Genomic DNA, 14,872 nt, shown 5'->3' with positions numbered 1-14,872 from the left:
ATGAGAGAAAGTAAGAGAGAAAGGGGGACATCTTACATTCACTGGTTACTCCCTAAGGGACCAATGGCCTGGGCAGGGCTGGCCTGAAGCCAGGAGCCAGGAGCTCCATCTAGGTCTCCCACGTAGGTGGCAGGAGTCCATGCATTGGAGACATTTTCTGCTGCCTTCCTACCATCAGCTGGATCAGAAGTGGAGCACCAGGAATCAAGTAAGTGCTCATGTGGGATGCTGGAATTGTAGCCAGTGGCGTAACCTGCTGCACCACAGTGCAATTCCAGTCACTTACATTGTTCACTGCTCCTCATGGGCCCATTAGAGACACACAGAAAATATCCTTTGTGCTGTGGTTATGAAATAATTAGTATGACAGCATACATTTTGATTTATTTTTTCTTCCATACTTCCCTGACCTATATTATTTTATTCCTTCTTGCTATTTGTTGAACTCTTTACTTAGTGTGTAGTTAATCTTGTGTGTACGAAGTAAACCAAAAGTAGAATCATTGTAAAAATTGAGAGAGGAAGGCAGAGGAAGGGTGGGAGTATCAGTATGTTCCTAAATCTGTATGTAATACATGAAATTTTGTTCACTTTAAAAAAAAAAGTAATAAGGTAATTTAAAATATCATTTCTTTTAAAATAAATCTCTAAAAGAGAGCAGGACAGGTGCATTAGTTCATGGTAGGAAGAGAGAAAATGAGATCAGTATGTCTGAGTGCCTTCTTGTGATTTTTAATAATTCACTATAATTAGAATATTGATGTTTGTTGTGTCATAAAGAGCTTTGTCATGCTTTATCTTTTTGACTCACAGATTTTGTATCTTGCTTATAAAGGTCTTTTCTTCCAATATTTACATGTTTATTTCATTTAACCTATTAAAATAATATTGTTTAATATTGTTCATTACTTTTATTGTGCTTTTATTTTTATCTTCATTACCTTCAGCTATGTAGGTATTATTTTACTAAAAATGATATGCACATGTTTTTAAATAAGATGGCTAATTACCTTAACAAAATATATTACATAACCTTTATATTCTCCACTGATGTAAAATGCCAGCTTTATTTTATTATTAATTTTCCACATATGACTTTAGTCTGCTTCCAAAACCTTTATACCACCAATACTTTTCTTTTTGGATAAGCACTTTTATACTGTATAAATGTAAAATTGTGTGGTGTACATGTTTGTGTATATAATATTTCCATATGTGTATATATTTACATACATACATTATTACTAAACAACAGTGGAAATTTATATCAAGGAGAATATCATCTAATAGTTTTTTTTTCTTTTTCTTTGTATACTTGAACAAAATTTGTGAATAAGTAAAACATTTCAATATGTTTAAAATTACTCACAAAAATGTCTTGCAAAATCTTCCTCCACCATGTATTCCACATGCAGTTTCTTAATTCTTTATAGTGCTACTCCCATCCTCAATGTGACCAATATTATTCTGAGTTGCGGTGCAAGGAAAGAGAATTAAGTTAATTGATCATACATTCCCCCTAGTTCATAGCATAACATAATTATTAATATCTATAAGATCCCTCTCTTTTTAAAATTCCTTTCATTCCTGTTTTAGCAACTTTCATTACCTTCTCCAAATCCTACAGTCAACACTTCTCATGTGTTTAAGATATCCTTTGATTAGACTTATTCTTATAAAATGAGTATTGGTTTTTAGTTCATTTGCTTTTTAAAATTTTTTTCATTTATATAAGTGACAGCATGGTGTATATATCACAATTCCATTCATATTTGGGCTACTGTTTTATAATTATCTATTGGAATCTATAAGGTGGTCCACCCTAGTTTAATTAAATACTTAATAATGAGTACACTCATGGGACTTCATTTATTTGGAGGACTGGTTGGTGACTTAGTTCATTTTGGATGCCCAGGTTGGGTGGGCCTCTCAGTATATTTTATACTTAAGAAAGCTGTACAAGACTCCCTCAAAAATGTGGTCTAAGAACAAAAGCCCTAACCTATCAAGTCCCTGTTTGCCTCCTGTTGCTAATTCCCCAATGGCATTAACAAACCACATGGCTACCCCAGGATCAATGTGGGAGGAAACTACGCAAACGCATGGATACTGTAAGGTAGTATTCACTGAAAATAGTATCTCTTACAATCTAGCATGTATGATGTTATCTCCATTTGTTTGTTCCTTGAGGTAGCTGTTAGTCCCTCCTTTATGGAATAGGAAATAGCTTCCCATTGATTGGGAATGCTACTTGTAGTTCATATAAATTCACTTTATGCCTGAATCTTTATTTATTTCATTGATCCTTCCCTTTTTATATTTATATGTTTTTCACTGTTTTAGTTATTGGTAAATACCCAGAATAACTAATCTCTCATATTTCTTCCTTGGAATTGATTGGCTGTCTTTTTTGTGGTGTTTCTATTAATTTAGAGTGTGTCACCTTAAATACTGTTAGTAATTTTATCTTACACATTAAAAGTAGCCTATTTAATTATAAGATATTGGTATTTGGAGGTGATTTATTAAATGTATAGATCAACTATAGGAGTTTTAACATTCTTTAAAGTAATGGAATAAACAAATTTCTATTCATTTGAGTCATTGCAAAAGTGCTATAGCAATATAAATTATTCAGTGTTTTCATAGATCTTTTAGATTTAGATTTGCTAAACTTTTTTCAATTCTAGCTCTCGATTCATTGTTAGTATATATAGAATATATTACTTTTTGAAATTATTTTTGTGCCCTTAACATTCTGAATTGTTTCATTAGAATAGAAAGTTAATAACTGATCTTCTAGCATTCCCTATTTTCAATTATTTCATTAATGCTGGGTAACACATACAAATTAGAAAAGAGGAATAAAGAAATGTTAATTATTTGAGAAGATAGATGTATTTACTCAATTTAGACTACATGATGTGTAAAGTATTAGAATATCATGTGATACCCCATGAATATACACAATTTTTGTGTTACTAAAATTTTTAAATTTAGTAAAAATAAAGTTGGATAACTTTACCTTTTCTTTGCAATTTCTAATCTTCTTAAATAATATCTTATTATCACATTGGCTATCATTTTGTTTTTTATGTAAAATATAATTTTTGATAAAGGACCTTTACCTAAAGAATTTGTTCACTTTGAAGCTTTATTAGTAATAATTTTCTAGAATCCTACTGTTACTTATTTAAATTCTCTTAAGAGTGACCCTTTGTGTCTTTTTTAAAGATTTATTTTATTTTATTTTATTTAACAGAGCTACAGAGAGTGAGAGGGAGAGACAGAGAGAAAAGTCTTCCTTCTGTTGGTTCACCCCCAAAATGGCCGCTATGGCTGGTGGGCTGCGCCAATCCGAAGCAAGTAACCAGGTGCTTCCTCCTGGTCTCCCTTGCGGGTGTAGGGCCCAAGCACTTGGGCCATCCTCCACTGCACTCCTGGGCCACAGCAGAGAGCTGGACTGGAAGAGGAGCAACCGGGACTAGAACCCGGGGCCCATATGGGATTCTGGCGCAGTAGGTGGAGGATTAGCCAAGTGAGCCACAGTGCCGTCCCCCCTACCCCTGCTTCATGTCTTAACAACATCATTGTATATTTTTTAAATCAATAACGGTCAAATAAATCTAATCATTAATTGAATAGCTCAATGAAAACATGGGAGATAAAGCCTAAATACCTCTAAATAGTTGTTCAGAGATAATTTCAAAATAATTTCAAATCAAAACACAACTTTGACATTCTTTTCCCTCATTCTCACCTACTCATCAGCACACATACATGCTAATTATTTTTAAAAATTATAAAATTTGGATGGCTTTCTAAACATGTGTAGATACTGTTAACTTTTGAAGCAGTATTTCTTCATGAAGCCTTATTGGACATGAAGAAAATATAACTGATGGGAAAATGATGCAACAATTGGTATTAATCATATTAACTTCTATGGCATAGTTATTAAAATATGTGTGTTTCACCATTAACTACAAGTTATGAGGCATTGTCCAAAATTTTCCAGAAGAAAGAAAAGATTATATGTGTACATATTAGCATCAGGTAAAAAAATTCCTTCTCCCTACTTGCAGTGCCACAATTTTTCTTTATTGTCCAATAATCCCATTTAGAAACTGACAATTCTCACTCCATGGAAGTCTGTATAGCAACTGAATTTGAAATTCTCGGACTCCAGCCACAGACATCTACATGTTATTTTGCATTTCCATCCTCGGGTACACTCTTCAACTCTCTGCACCTTGCCCCTGCCCCGGAAGGCTGCCTAAAATGGTTCTGCATCCTGTGGCCAATGAGAAACCTGATGGATAATATAGGAAGGAATGAGAGACCGGAGTCTGATTCTCTGCTCTCAGTTTCTTGTCTGCTGATTTGTGAGAGATCAGTTTTTTAAATTACAACTCCTCACAAAACACGAGTTTCCATACATTTCCTTTCTTCTGGGTCCTAGTAGTGGTAACAGCTTTCTTGTTACTAGCCCTCATGGCACTACCCCCTACCCTCACCCTGACCTGGGCAGAACCACCTACCATTACTGCACTTTCATTGCCGTCAGTTCACTTTAAACAGCCATCTTAATGTACTTATTCATTTTTCTTTACTCTAACTGGGATTTTCCTTTTCCCGTCTAGAACCAAGACTAACATAAAATCTCTCTTCAAATAAAAGCCTCATATATCAAAAAAGTTTTAGTAGCACAAACAGAATGCAGCTACATCCGAATCATCTGCTGCCTTTGAAGAGGTTCCCAAAACACACCTCGGACATGCAGTTAAAGCTCTCACTGCTTCATGTAATTTGTGTTGATAGAGAATGTGTCTTTCTGTTTCCTCCATAAGATTTAATACAGAGTACTGCCCATAGTAGATGGTGAAGAAATACTGAACTTGGTCAGATAGTATCTAACCCCAACTCCTGTCTCATTTTTACCCACTATTTCTGTCTTGCAAACATAAAATAGACACATTGGTAAGACTTTTTTGTTTAAATAATAGACTTTAATCTGTTCTTACCTCCTTTTGCCCTTCATTTCCTATTTTCACTTTTTTTTGTTTGTTTGTTTGTTTGACAGGCAGAGTGGATAGTGAGAGAGAGAGAGACAGAGAGAAAGGTCTTCCTTTGCCGTTGGTTCACCCTCCAATGGCCGCCGCGGTAGGCGCGCTGCAGCCGGCGCACCGCACTGTCCCGATGGCAGGAGCCAGGTGCTTCTCCTGGTCTCCCATGGGGTGCAGGGCCCAAGCACTTGGGCCATCCTCCACTGCACTCCCTGGCCACAGCAGAGAGCTGGCCTGGAAGAGGGGCAACCAGGACAGAATCGGTGCCCCGACCGGGACTAGAACCCGGTGTGCCGGCGCCGCAAGGCGGAGGATTAGCCTAGTGAGCCCCGGCGCCGGCCCTATTTCCACTTTTATACTTATAAACTGTACTTCCTTCTACTCCACTCCATTTCTACTAAGTCATCTTTGATCCATTTCTCAACTCCTGACTGAAACAGATCGTAATCAGAAAAGTGGATAATATTGAGAAAGCTGTTCTTTTCAGATTTTCATGGTATTTTCCAAACCCAAAGTAGAAAGAATAACCGGTCTTTGAAAATCCTAACTGGGCCGGCGCCATAGCTCACTTGGCTAATCCTCTGTCTGCAGCTCCAGTACCCCGGGTTCTGTCCCGGTTGCTCCTCTTTCAGTCCAGCTCTCTGCTGTGGCCTGGGAAGACAGTGAAGGATGGCCCAAATGCTTGGGCCCTGCACCCACATGGGAGACCAGGAGGAAGCACCTGGCTCCTGGCTTCAGATCGGCACAGTGTGCCGGCCGTAGGGGCCATGTGGGGGGTGAACCAACAGAAGGAAGACCTTTCTCTCTGGCTCTCTCTCTCTCTCTAGCTCTGCCTGTAAAAAAAAGAAAAAAAAAAAGACAGAAAAAGAAAAAGAAAATCCTATCTGAAGGCTTAGTGATCAGTTTTGTGTCCTAAGCTCTTAAACTATCCAATAAAAGATGTAGGACTTTAGTGTTAGAAATATGGTATATAGTCTAGCTAGAATGCACAAAATTCTTAAAAATTCTGACCCTTCCAAGTGTTATTACTCACTAGAAGTCATATACTTTTTTTTTATTTTTATTTGAAAGTTACACAGAGAGAAGAGAGGCAGAGAGAGAGATCTTCCATCCTATGGTTCATTCCCCAGTTGTCCGCAATGGCTGGAGCTGCACCGATCCAAAGCCAGGAGCCAGGAGCTTCTTCTGGATCTCCCACATGGGTGCAGGGTGCAGGTGCCCAAGGACTAGGGCCATCTCCCACTGCTTTCCCAGGCCATAGCAGAGAGCTGGATTGGAAAAGGAGCAGCCAGGACTAGAACCAGTGCCCTTATGGGATGGCGGCGCTTCAGGCCAGGGCGTTAACCCGCTGTGCCATAGCGCCGGCCCCTAGAAGTCATATACTTTTATAATATGTTTATTCTGATAAGCAATTAGGTATGTTGAGTTTACTGCAATTAAATTAAACATTTATTTCTAAATTTTCTCTAGAAGAATCTGTACCTTACATATTAGGATAACAGAGAAGAAGAAAAAAATAAGAATCTAGTGTTCATAAACATATTCTATTCCTTTTTCTAAGAAAAAGAAATCTAACAACGAACACTAGGACAGAAGTAGTTTAGCTTAAACGTTTCATTGTAAAATTTCTGTAATATGCTAATGGAGATCCAGTGGGATGACATCTGTTATTTTAGTTCTTCTGCGCTAAATTTTGAAAACAAAATGCTTCAAAGTTCTTCCACGTCTCAGAGGCATCTCAGCATTACGAATATTGCAAAAAATGTCTGCATTCTAGTTATACAGCTTTGCTAAATGTGGCCATTCTAGTTCTTCTCTTCCAAAGATGGCCACTCTTTGAGCACCTTTGCTTTACAGAGCCATTTATGTGATGCCTGGAGAATGCTACATTTTCTGATACTTTAGTAGGAGCGGCATTCAGTCTTGCAAGGATCAGTCTAGAATAGGGGAAAAACTAAATGGAAAAGAACTCATAAACTGGTGAATGATGGCTCATGTCATCTTACGGTCTGTGTCCATGAAAAAGAATCTGTATTAGGTATAACACCATGGAAGGTGTCATTACAACATATTGTATGTAGGAATTTATATTTTAATTGTGTTAGAGGGAGAATTATGATTTTAGTATTTTGCCTGTTCAGAATTTCTTGCCTACCAATTGGAAAATATATTTTTAATCTGATTAGAAGAACAAAATATTAGTAATCCTGTTCACATGTATTCATGAAGTACTGATCACTTGATCATATAGTTTGGGTGGAGACTTCCGTAACTAAAAAGCTCATACAGCTAGTTCCTAGGGCTTCTCAAATTCTTTTGCTCAGAAATTTTATATCAAGTAATAAGATTTCAATAATTGACTATTAGAAAAGCTTTGGAAATGCTTCTGTCTTAGATGTGAATGGCAGCGATGTTGGCATACCTGGCTTACACAACACTCAGACACACGGATCTTCACTCACTACTTTCCATTTATACCCACTGACAGACATGCAAAGACTGGTGTTGACATCTGAGGTGGTTCAGTTGATGGCATTTGAGAAAGGAGAGCATCCCCATATTCTAGCTGGGAGATGAGCCCCAGTGACTGGACATTGAAGTCAAACACAAAGAGAACTGATTAGTTGATAATCTCCGAGAACTCAGGACTGACAGTGCTATACTAAGTTCCAGGACACAAAGTAATCATTACCCTACAAGTCTTACAGCATCCATCATGCAGACCTTTGTGGTATCTGGAAGCATATGAAGTCATTGCTCTTGGCTCTGAAGATGTCAGAACTATAAGGAATATTATTTCCAATCATGATATTCCTTTGGTAGCCTGTCAGGTGATAAATTTGAAAACAGAGTAGAAATGAGATAACATGCAGACACTGTGGAGTTCAGTGACCAGAAAACTGTTTTATATAATCAGACCCATTCAGAGACTGAATATTAGATAATTGGGGAATTATACATTATTCAATTGCAAGACATAAGCAGCCTGGCCTTGCAGGATATGGCGATCTCCAATAATTTACTCTTCATGGCATTTCAATTACGCTATTCTCTATCTGTTTTTTTCCTGTCTTGGTCAAATACTACTCTTTGCAAGGCTACTGAACTGCCTTTACAAAAACATTGCAATCCTCCAAATCATTAGATATCCAGGTCTCAACATCAGCCATAAAATTTACCATGATTTTTGCTAAAATTAATGCGTAAAAGCAGTAGCTGTTTGAAATACTGTCATGTGTGCTGAGATTAAGTTCATTTCACCCCATACACCATACCTTACTGCTCCCAGTCCTCAGCCGGAACTGTCTAAAGAAGGTAATGTGGGCCAGCGCCGTGGCTTAACAGGCTAATCCTCCGCCTTGCGACGCCAGCACACCGGGTTCTAGTCCCGGTAGGGGTGCCGGATTCTATCCTGGTTGCCCCTCTTCCAGGCCAGCTCTCTGCTATGGCCCGGGAAGGCAGTGGAGGATGGCCCAAGTGCTTGGGCCCTGCACCCGCATGGGAGACCAGGAGAAGCACCTGGCTCCTGGCTTCAGATCAGCGCGATGCGCCGGCTGCGGCGACCATTGGAGGGTGAACCAACGGCAAAAAGGAAGACCTTTCTCTCTGTCTCTCTCACTATCCATTCTGCCTGTCCAAAAAAAAAAAAAAAAAAAAAAAAGAAGGTAGTGTGATCTAAATTCTGTATTTCTATCATTGTGAGAAATGAGGTGATTTGATAATGTGTGAATGGGACTGGATCCTATTGGTAAGAGTGAGAGCAAATTGAAAATATGCATTTCTATTGTTAATGTCTGTCTCTAGTATTAATGATTGGGAAAATATAGCCAAGTCTGGGTTACTATATATAATTTATTAATTGAATTTATGAGAGAGAGAGAGAGAGGAGGGAGATCTTTCATGTGCCAGTTCACTCCTCCAGTGCTTGCAATAGCTGGGCCTGAGCCAGCCTGGAGCCAGGAGCTTGCAAGTTAATCCAGGTTTCTCAGATGAGAATCAGGGACCCAGCTACTCTACCAATCACTTGATGCCAGCCAAGGTAGGAAGCTAGAGTTCGCAGTGATGCCAATACGTGAACCCTGGCACTTGGATTTAGGATCCAGACATCCCAAGTGGTGTCTTCACTGGCACATCAAATGGCCACCTGAAGTATTGTAGGAACACTAGTTACACAGAAATTAGCAGTATATTTGCTTCTGTTTTCATAATCATGTGTTAAAATAATCAGTCATCTCATGGGAAATATTTTATCTCATAATAGGAAAATAATGCGACTTAAGGTGAAAAGAACTGAAATTTTCTGCTTATTGACAATAAATTTGGGGTAACATGCATGCAATTACTCTCACCCTAAAGCAAGGATGTACTTTTCTCCTGATACTCATTGAAGTCAAAGACTATATATAAGATCATAATGTCTATAGTTTGGGAAAACTGGATCATGAAACTATGTTAGCCTGTGTCAGAAGGCTGTACTTCATTGAAGGAACTCACCTGAAGCATAAATGCAGTAAAGTTCAATACTTCATAAATGTTATAATTAGCTAATTTATCAGACATTCAGAAAAATAAAATAATTTAGAAGAGAAAAGCTTTAGTGCAGTTATCCCCACCAAGTCTGGCAATTCCACACAACACCATGTGGGCCAGTGGCAAAAATGTTCTAGTAGAGTAAGTGATGGAGAGTTAGTTTTAACTCTCATCTCTCAGTCTGCAACTTCTATACACATGCTGACAAATATTAGACAAACTGTGTTAGGCCTAGTCCTGTGCAAGATTTTATTATACTAAGCAGGCATAAAAAGTTGAGAGCATCGTAAATATTAATCAGAGCCTAATGAACAGTGGGAGACTTCTGAATATCAATCTGTACTGGGGGAAATTTTGAATTAGAGATACCACTTCCTAAGCGATAAATCACTGGTGAAAAATTGAAGGCATTCTCATGCATCTGCTTATGTAGGAGATCTCTAGTCCTACAGGCAAGTGCTGTGCGGCTGCCACAGTAGATGGAATTTTATCACCCCACCCAGAGCTTCTGCATTTTTCACGGGACCATCTTTTTTTTTAAATTATAATTACCTTCCAAAGAGGCTGTTCTGTATCACAGAAAGCTTCCGGACAGTCTTCAGAATCTGAGTTAAAATAGTTCAGGACTTGCAAGAGTTCCTCTCATTCCTCCTCATTAGCATTCACAAACCATTTCCCAAAGGGACCAGAAGTCTCAGGTTAAGAGGAGAACTGAAATGCCAAACTTGATTGGCTTAGCGCTGTTATTAAATGAACCTATTACTGCTTTCTCTGAGCTCATGTACAATTTATAATAGAAAAGAGATGATATCTTCCATCATAGTCCATGCCTTCATAAATAATGTCAATACATCTACACACCTAACTATCCTTGGTGAGTATCCATTAGCTAATTTCAAAATCTATTTATTCTTGCCACAGGGAATTCTGATAAATTTCAGCCCATATTTAGAATAAATGCTTTGAAAAGCCCTGAACTAATTAAAGACCCAAACAAGACAAAGAAAAGTTTTTAATTGACTTTAATGGTAGAAACCTCCAAAGTTTTCCATTGTTCAATATAAGGTAACCATGTCAAAGCAGATATATCACTAAAAATAAAAAAAAAAAAAATTAAAAATAGGACCCGGTGCTGTGACGTAGCAGGTAAAGCCACCGCCTGCAGTGCTGGCATCCCATATAGGTGCCTGTTCAAGTCCTGGCTGCTCTGCTTCTGATCCAGCTCTCTGCTATGGCCTGGGAAAGCAGTAGAAGATGGCCCAAGTCCTTGGGCCCCTGCACCAGCGTGGGAGGCCCAGAAGAAGCTCCTGGCTCCTGGCTTCAGATCAATCCAGCTCCAGCTGTTGCGGCCATTCAGGGAGTGAACCAGCAGATTGAAGACCTTTATCTTTCTTTCTGCCTCTGCCTCTTTGCAACTCTGCCTTTCACATAAATAAATACATCTTTCCAAAAATAATGAAACAACATAGACATGATGGGGTTGGAAAATGGAACTTGTTTTTAACATTTACAATGAAATAAATATTAACATTATAAAGGAAATAAAGGTGATCCTAAAACATAATAAAAGTATAGTAGTTCCATACCAAAAATATAGAAATGTGCATTTGTATGTATATCTACTTATCTATACACAGTTCTTTAATGTAAGCTAAAATAAGAAAGAGGTAGATAATTTCTCTAACACAGTTATGTGTGTCACATTTATTTGGTGATCAAAACACACAAAGTAAATTAAGTAAGTGAAATACATATATTTCATGTATTAAAAATGTTTATTCTTTCTGGCTTTAGCAGTGGTTAATTAAGGTTATTCAATATCGTAGGGTTTAGAGACATGCAAAATGTTTACTTTTTATTCTTAACGTTAAAGGCAAAATCTGTTGCTCCAATTAACTAGATATATCGCTTTTAATTATTTTGCTTTCTACAACATGAGTTATAATTGGATGTAATAAGAGAATGACCTAGAGCAAGGAGGAGGGACGCACACTCTAAAGATTAATCCTAACACAGTTGTGACACAAATTGCTGCCTTAGCCTGACAGTTAATGCCTGGGCTCACAATGGATCTTTCTACCTGTCCACGATGCTTTCTCTGGGTAACCAATCTGTCCTTTCCTGTCTAACTTTGATTTCCATCTTTTCAGATTTGGATTTATTCTTCATAAAGATGAAGCTGCATTACAAAAAATTGACCTTGAAACCATGTCCTACATCAAGACAATTAACTTGAAGGACTATAAGTGCGTCCCTCAATCGTTGGCATACACACACTTGGGAGGATACTACTTTGTTGGTTGCAAACCTGACAGCACTGGAGCAGTGCCACCACAGCTCATGGTGGACGGTGTAACCGACTCAGTCATTGGGTTCAATAGTGATGTGACGGGCACTCCGTATGTCTCTCCAGACGGCCACTACCTTGTCAGCATTAATGATGTCAAAGGTCTTGTGAGAGTCCAGTACATTACCATCAGAGGAGAAATACAGGAGGCCTTTGATATCCACACCAACCTGCACATCTCTGACCTGGCCTTCCAGCCGTCCTTCACCGAAGCCCACCAGTACAACATCTATGGTAGTTCCAGCACACAAACAGATGTGCTGTTTGTGGAGCTCTCCTCTGGGAAAGTCAAGATGATAAAGAGCCTGAAGGAACCACTCAGAGCAGAAGAGTGGCCCTGGAGCCCGAAGAACAGGCGGATCCAGGACAGTGGCTTGTTTGGTCAGTACCTGATGACTCCTTCCAAGGACTCTGTCTTCATCCTAGATGGACGACTCAATAAGTTAAACTGTGAGATCACCGAGGTTGAGAAAGGAAATACAGTCGTTTGGGTTGGAGATGCCTAAGAGCCCGATAGCATTGCTGAGTGAAGTTTTACAGTACATTGCACTTAACCCATTGTTTAAACTTACAGCTTAACTTTCAAAGATCCTATACTAGTCAAGCATAATTTACTTGATTGGCCTGAATTGAAAAAATATTTTTAAGAAAGACATGTATGCTTCATAATATTGGTTGACTAGAAATGCATAACACAATAATTAATGAGAATCACAAGATTCAACTGTACAATTGTGTTTAGAACCAGTAAAATAGCATTTTAAATTCTTTAAAAAAAATAACCAAACTGCAGGGAATTTCAGATGACTAAACATGATTTCATTTTGAGGGCAATTTCTTCTTTTTTTTTTCCCTCTGTCCTTTTGGTATGCTTAACCTAGAAACAAAAGGCGTTGTGAAACCTTAAAATTCTTAATTCAAAATGTTTGCCCCGTCCACTGTTTATAATCTTTTGTGCCTTGAAGGGAATGTCACGGGAGGAAAAGGAAAGCTAAAAGCTGTACATTGAACACTCTCATACCTATATAACTCTTGTCATTAAAAAATATTTAATATCTCTTACACCAAAACCTGCTTTCAGTCATTGATTTAATCCTCAATGAAATACCATTTGAAGGCATGAGTTGACATTAGCTGGCATACAGATGGCAAACTATTGAGGTTTACCGTATAATCTGCAGCATGCTATAGCAAATGTGAAGGAAGAAAGGGAAAATAATTATGGTGAAAATGTTCGCAATGCGTTATCTACTCATTTTATTTCAATCACTGGAGTGCATTATATTTGTAACACAAATTTATCTGGGATGTCAACTGCTTACTAATGTTTACCTTATTATTAAAATAGATTCTTTTCATGCAGCCTTGTGTTGTAGTACTAGGATTGCATCATCCAGAATTTTCAGTTAAAAAAAAAAAAGAATTTACCTGTGTCTGCTTAGAATGAACCACCTAGAGGGAAGATAACATGGGGGAGAAAAAAATAGCTAGAGAACTGCTAAGGTATAGTGGCTTCGGAGAACTGGGGATAGAAGCTGGGGCTTAAGTGGTAGCTTTGAACTGGTGAGTTAAGACGGACTTCTGCATTGCTTCTCCTACTGAAATGCAGCCCATCAAAGCCCATTAAGGCTAACAATTTCCCTAAATGATTTCTTCTATTCTACTCCTATATAATCCTTAAATGATCTCTCTTTAATGGTGTATGTAGTTTGAAACCTAACTAATCCTCTTATTTGAGACACTGCAGAGAAGTTAAACTCAATGCTTCTTTTTTATTTTACATGAGAAAGGGTCAGTTGAAGTAGATTAAAACTAGGTGAGTTGGTTTGTTGAAATAAGCAGATAATTATCAAAGTTTAAAGTAATAGCTGACATGTTTTGAGAATCTTTTTTACTTATTTTTGTTTTTATTGTTGCTAAAAATGTTAATGGGCTGTTGAAATGACCTCCATTTCTGGAAGGTAATCCAATAAGGTCTTTTTTAAATAAAAATTTTACTCAAGTTTAAATTGTGTAAAACTGCTTAGAAACCTGGAATTTTATAGTGTGTAATATCTTATGTGTACATAGCATCCTGAGCTGTGTTGTACAGTAGATTTGTTCTTAGCTTAAGGAAACATTATGGGAGGTAGATTTAATAAACCACAAAAATCAGATCATGTTTCTACTTAATAAATCTGCTTACTTTTAGTAATTCTGTCCCTTGTGAACATGAACCATGTAATGTGTCTTTGACTTAATGATTTAATATAAGTCTGTCACACACATTTTCTTTTGTAGTTTATACCATGTGGATGCTCTGTCTGTAGACACTGCTTGTTAAAAATATAATAAATCTCTTAAATTTTAACCCTTGAGAATCCAGTGAATGATTTAATATGCATGCCAAATGGTTTATTATTGCTTCTAATAATGCTTCAAATACAGTATGGTACTCTGTTTTGTTTGGAAAGTGATGGAATGAAATGAATTCAATGGGAAAAGTAAAGTGAAATTAATCAAGGAACAAAAAATTAATTTGCTGTTTTAGGAAAAATTTAATTATTATATCCCTTCATTATTGAATGTTTAAAGCAGGTCATATGTCCTTTCAATGATGTCTATTTCCTTAGAATTTCTTGTGTATTAAAAGAATGACTATCAGGATGGAGTATCTAGATTATATGCAAAATAAAATGCTAGGCTGGGCATTTGTCTCAGAGGTTAAGATGTCTGTGCTCAGGTCTCTGGCTTCTGATCCAATTTTCAGGACACCCTGGGAGACAGGAGGTGATGGCTGAAGTACTCTCTGCCACCCACAAGGGAGATCAGAATGGATCTAACATCCAGGCTTTGGCCTGGCCCAGTCCTCTCTCTCTCTCTCTCTCTCTCTCTCTCTCTCTCTCTATCTCTATCTCTATCTCTATCTCTATCTCTTTCCCTTTCTGTG

General features: G+C 37.7%; 1 protein-coding gene across 1 annotated transcript in view; it reads left to right on the top strand.

Moving 5' to 3' along the window:
* FSTL5 (follistatin like 5) overlaps nt 1–12,509 on the top strand; it is an 873,635-nt gene extending 861,126 nt beyond the window's left edge. Inside the window, exon 16 of the mRNA XM_062198990.1 lies at nt 11,747–12,509. Within this exon, the coding sequence (XP_062054974.1) occupies nt 11,747–12,449 (703 nt within the window). The 3' untranslated portion in view covers nt 12,450–12,509. The remainder of the gene's footprint in view (nt 1–11,746) is intronic.
* The last annotated feature ends 2,363 nt before the right edge of the window (nt 12,510–14,872 follow it).

Source organism: Lepus europaeus, chromosome 8 (genome assembly GCF_033115175.1).
Source record: "Lepus europaeus isolate LE1 chromosome 8, mLepTim1.pri, whole genome shotgun sequence".
Taxonomy (NCBI): Eukaryota; Metazoa; Chordata; class Mammalia; order Lagomorpha; family Leporidae; genus Lepus; species Lepus europaeus.
This window is presented reverse-complemented; position numbering and strand designations above follow the sequence as displayed.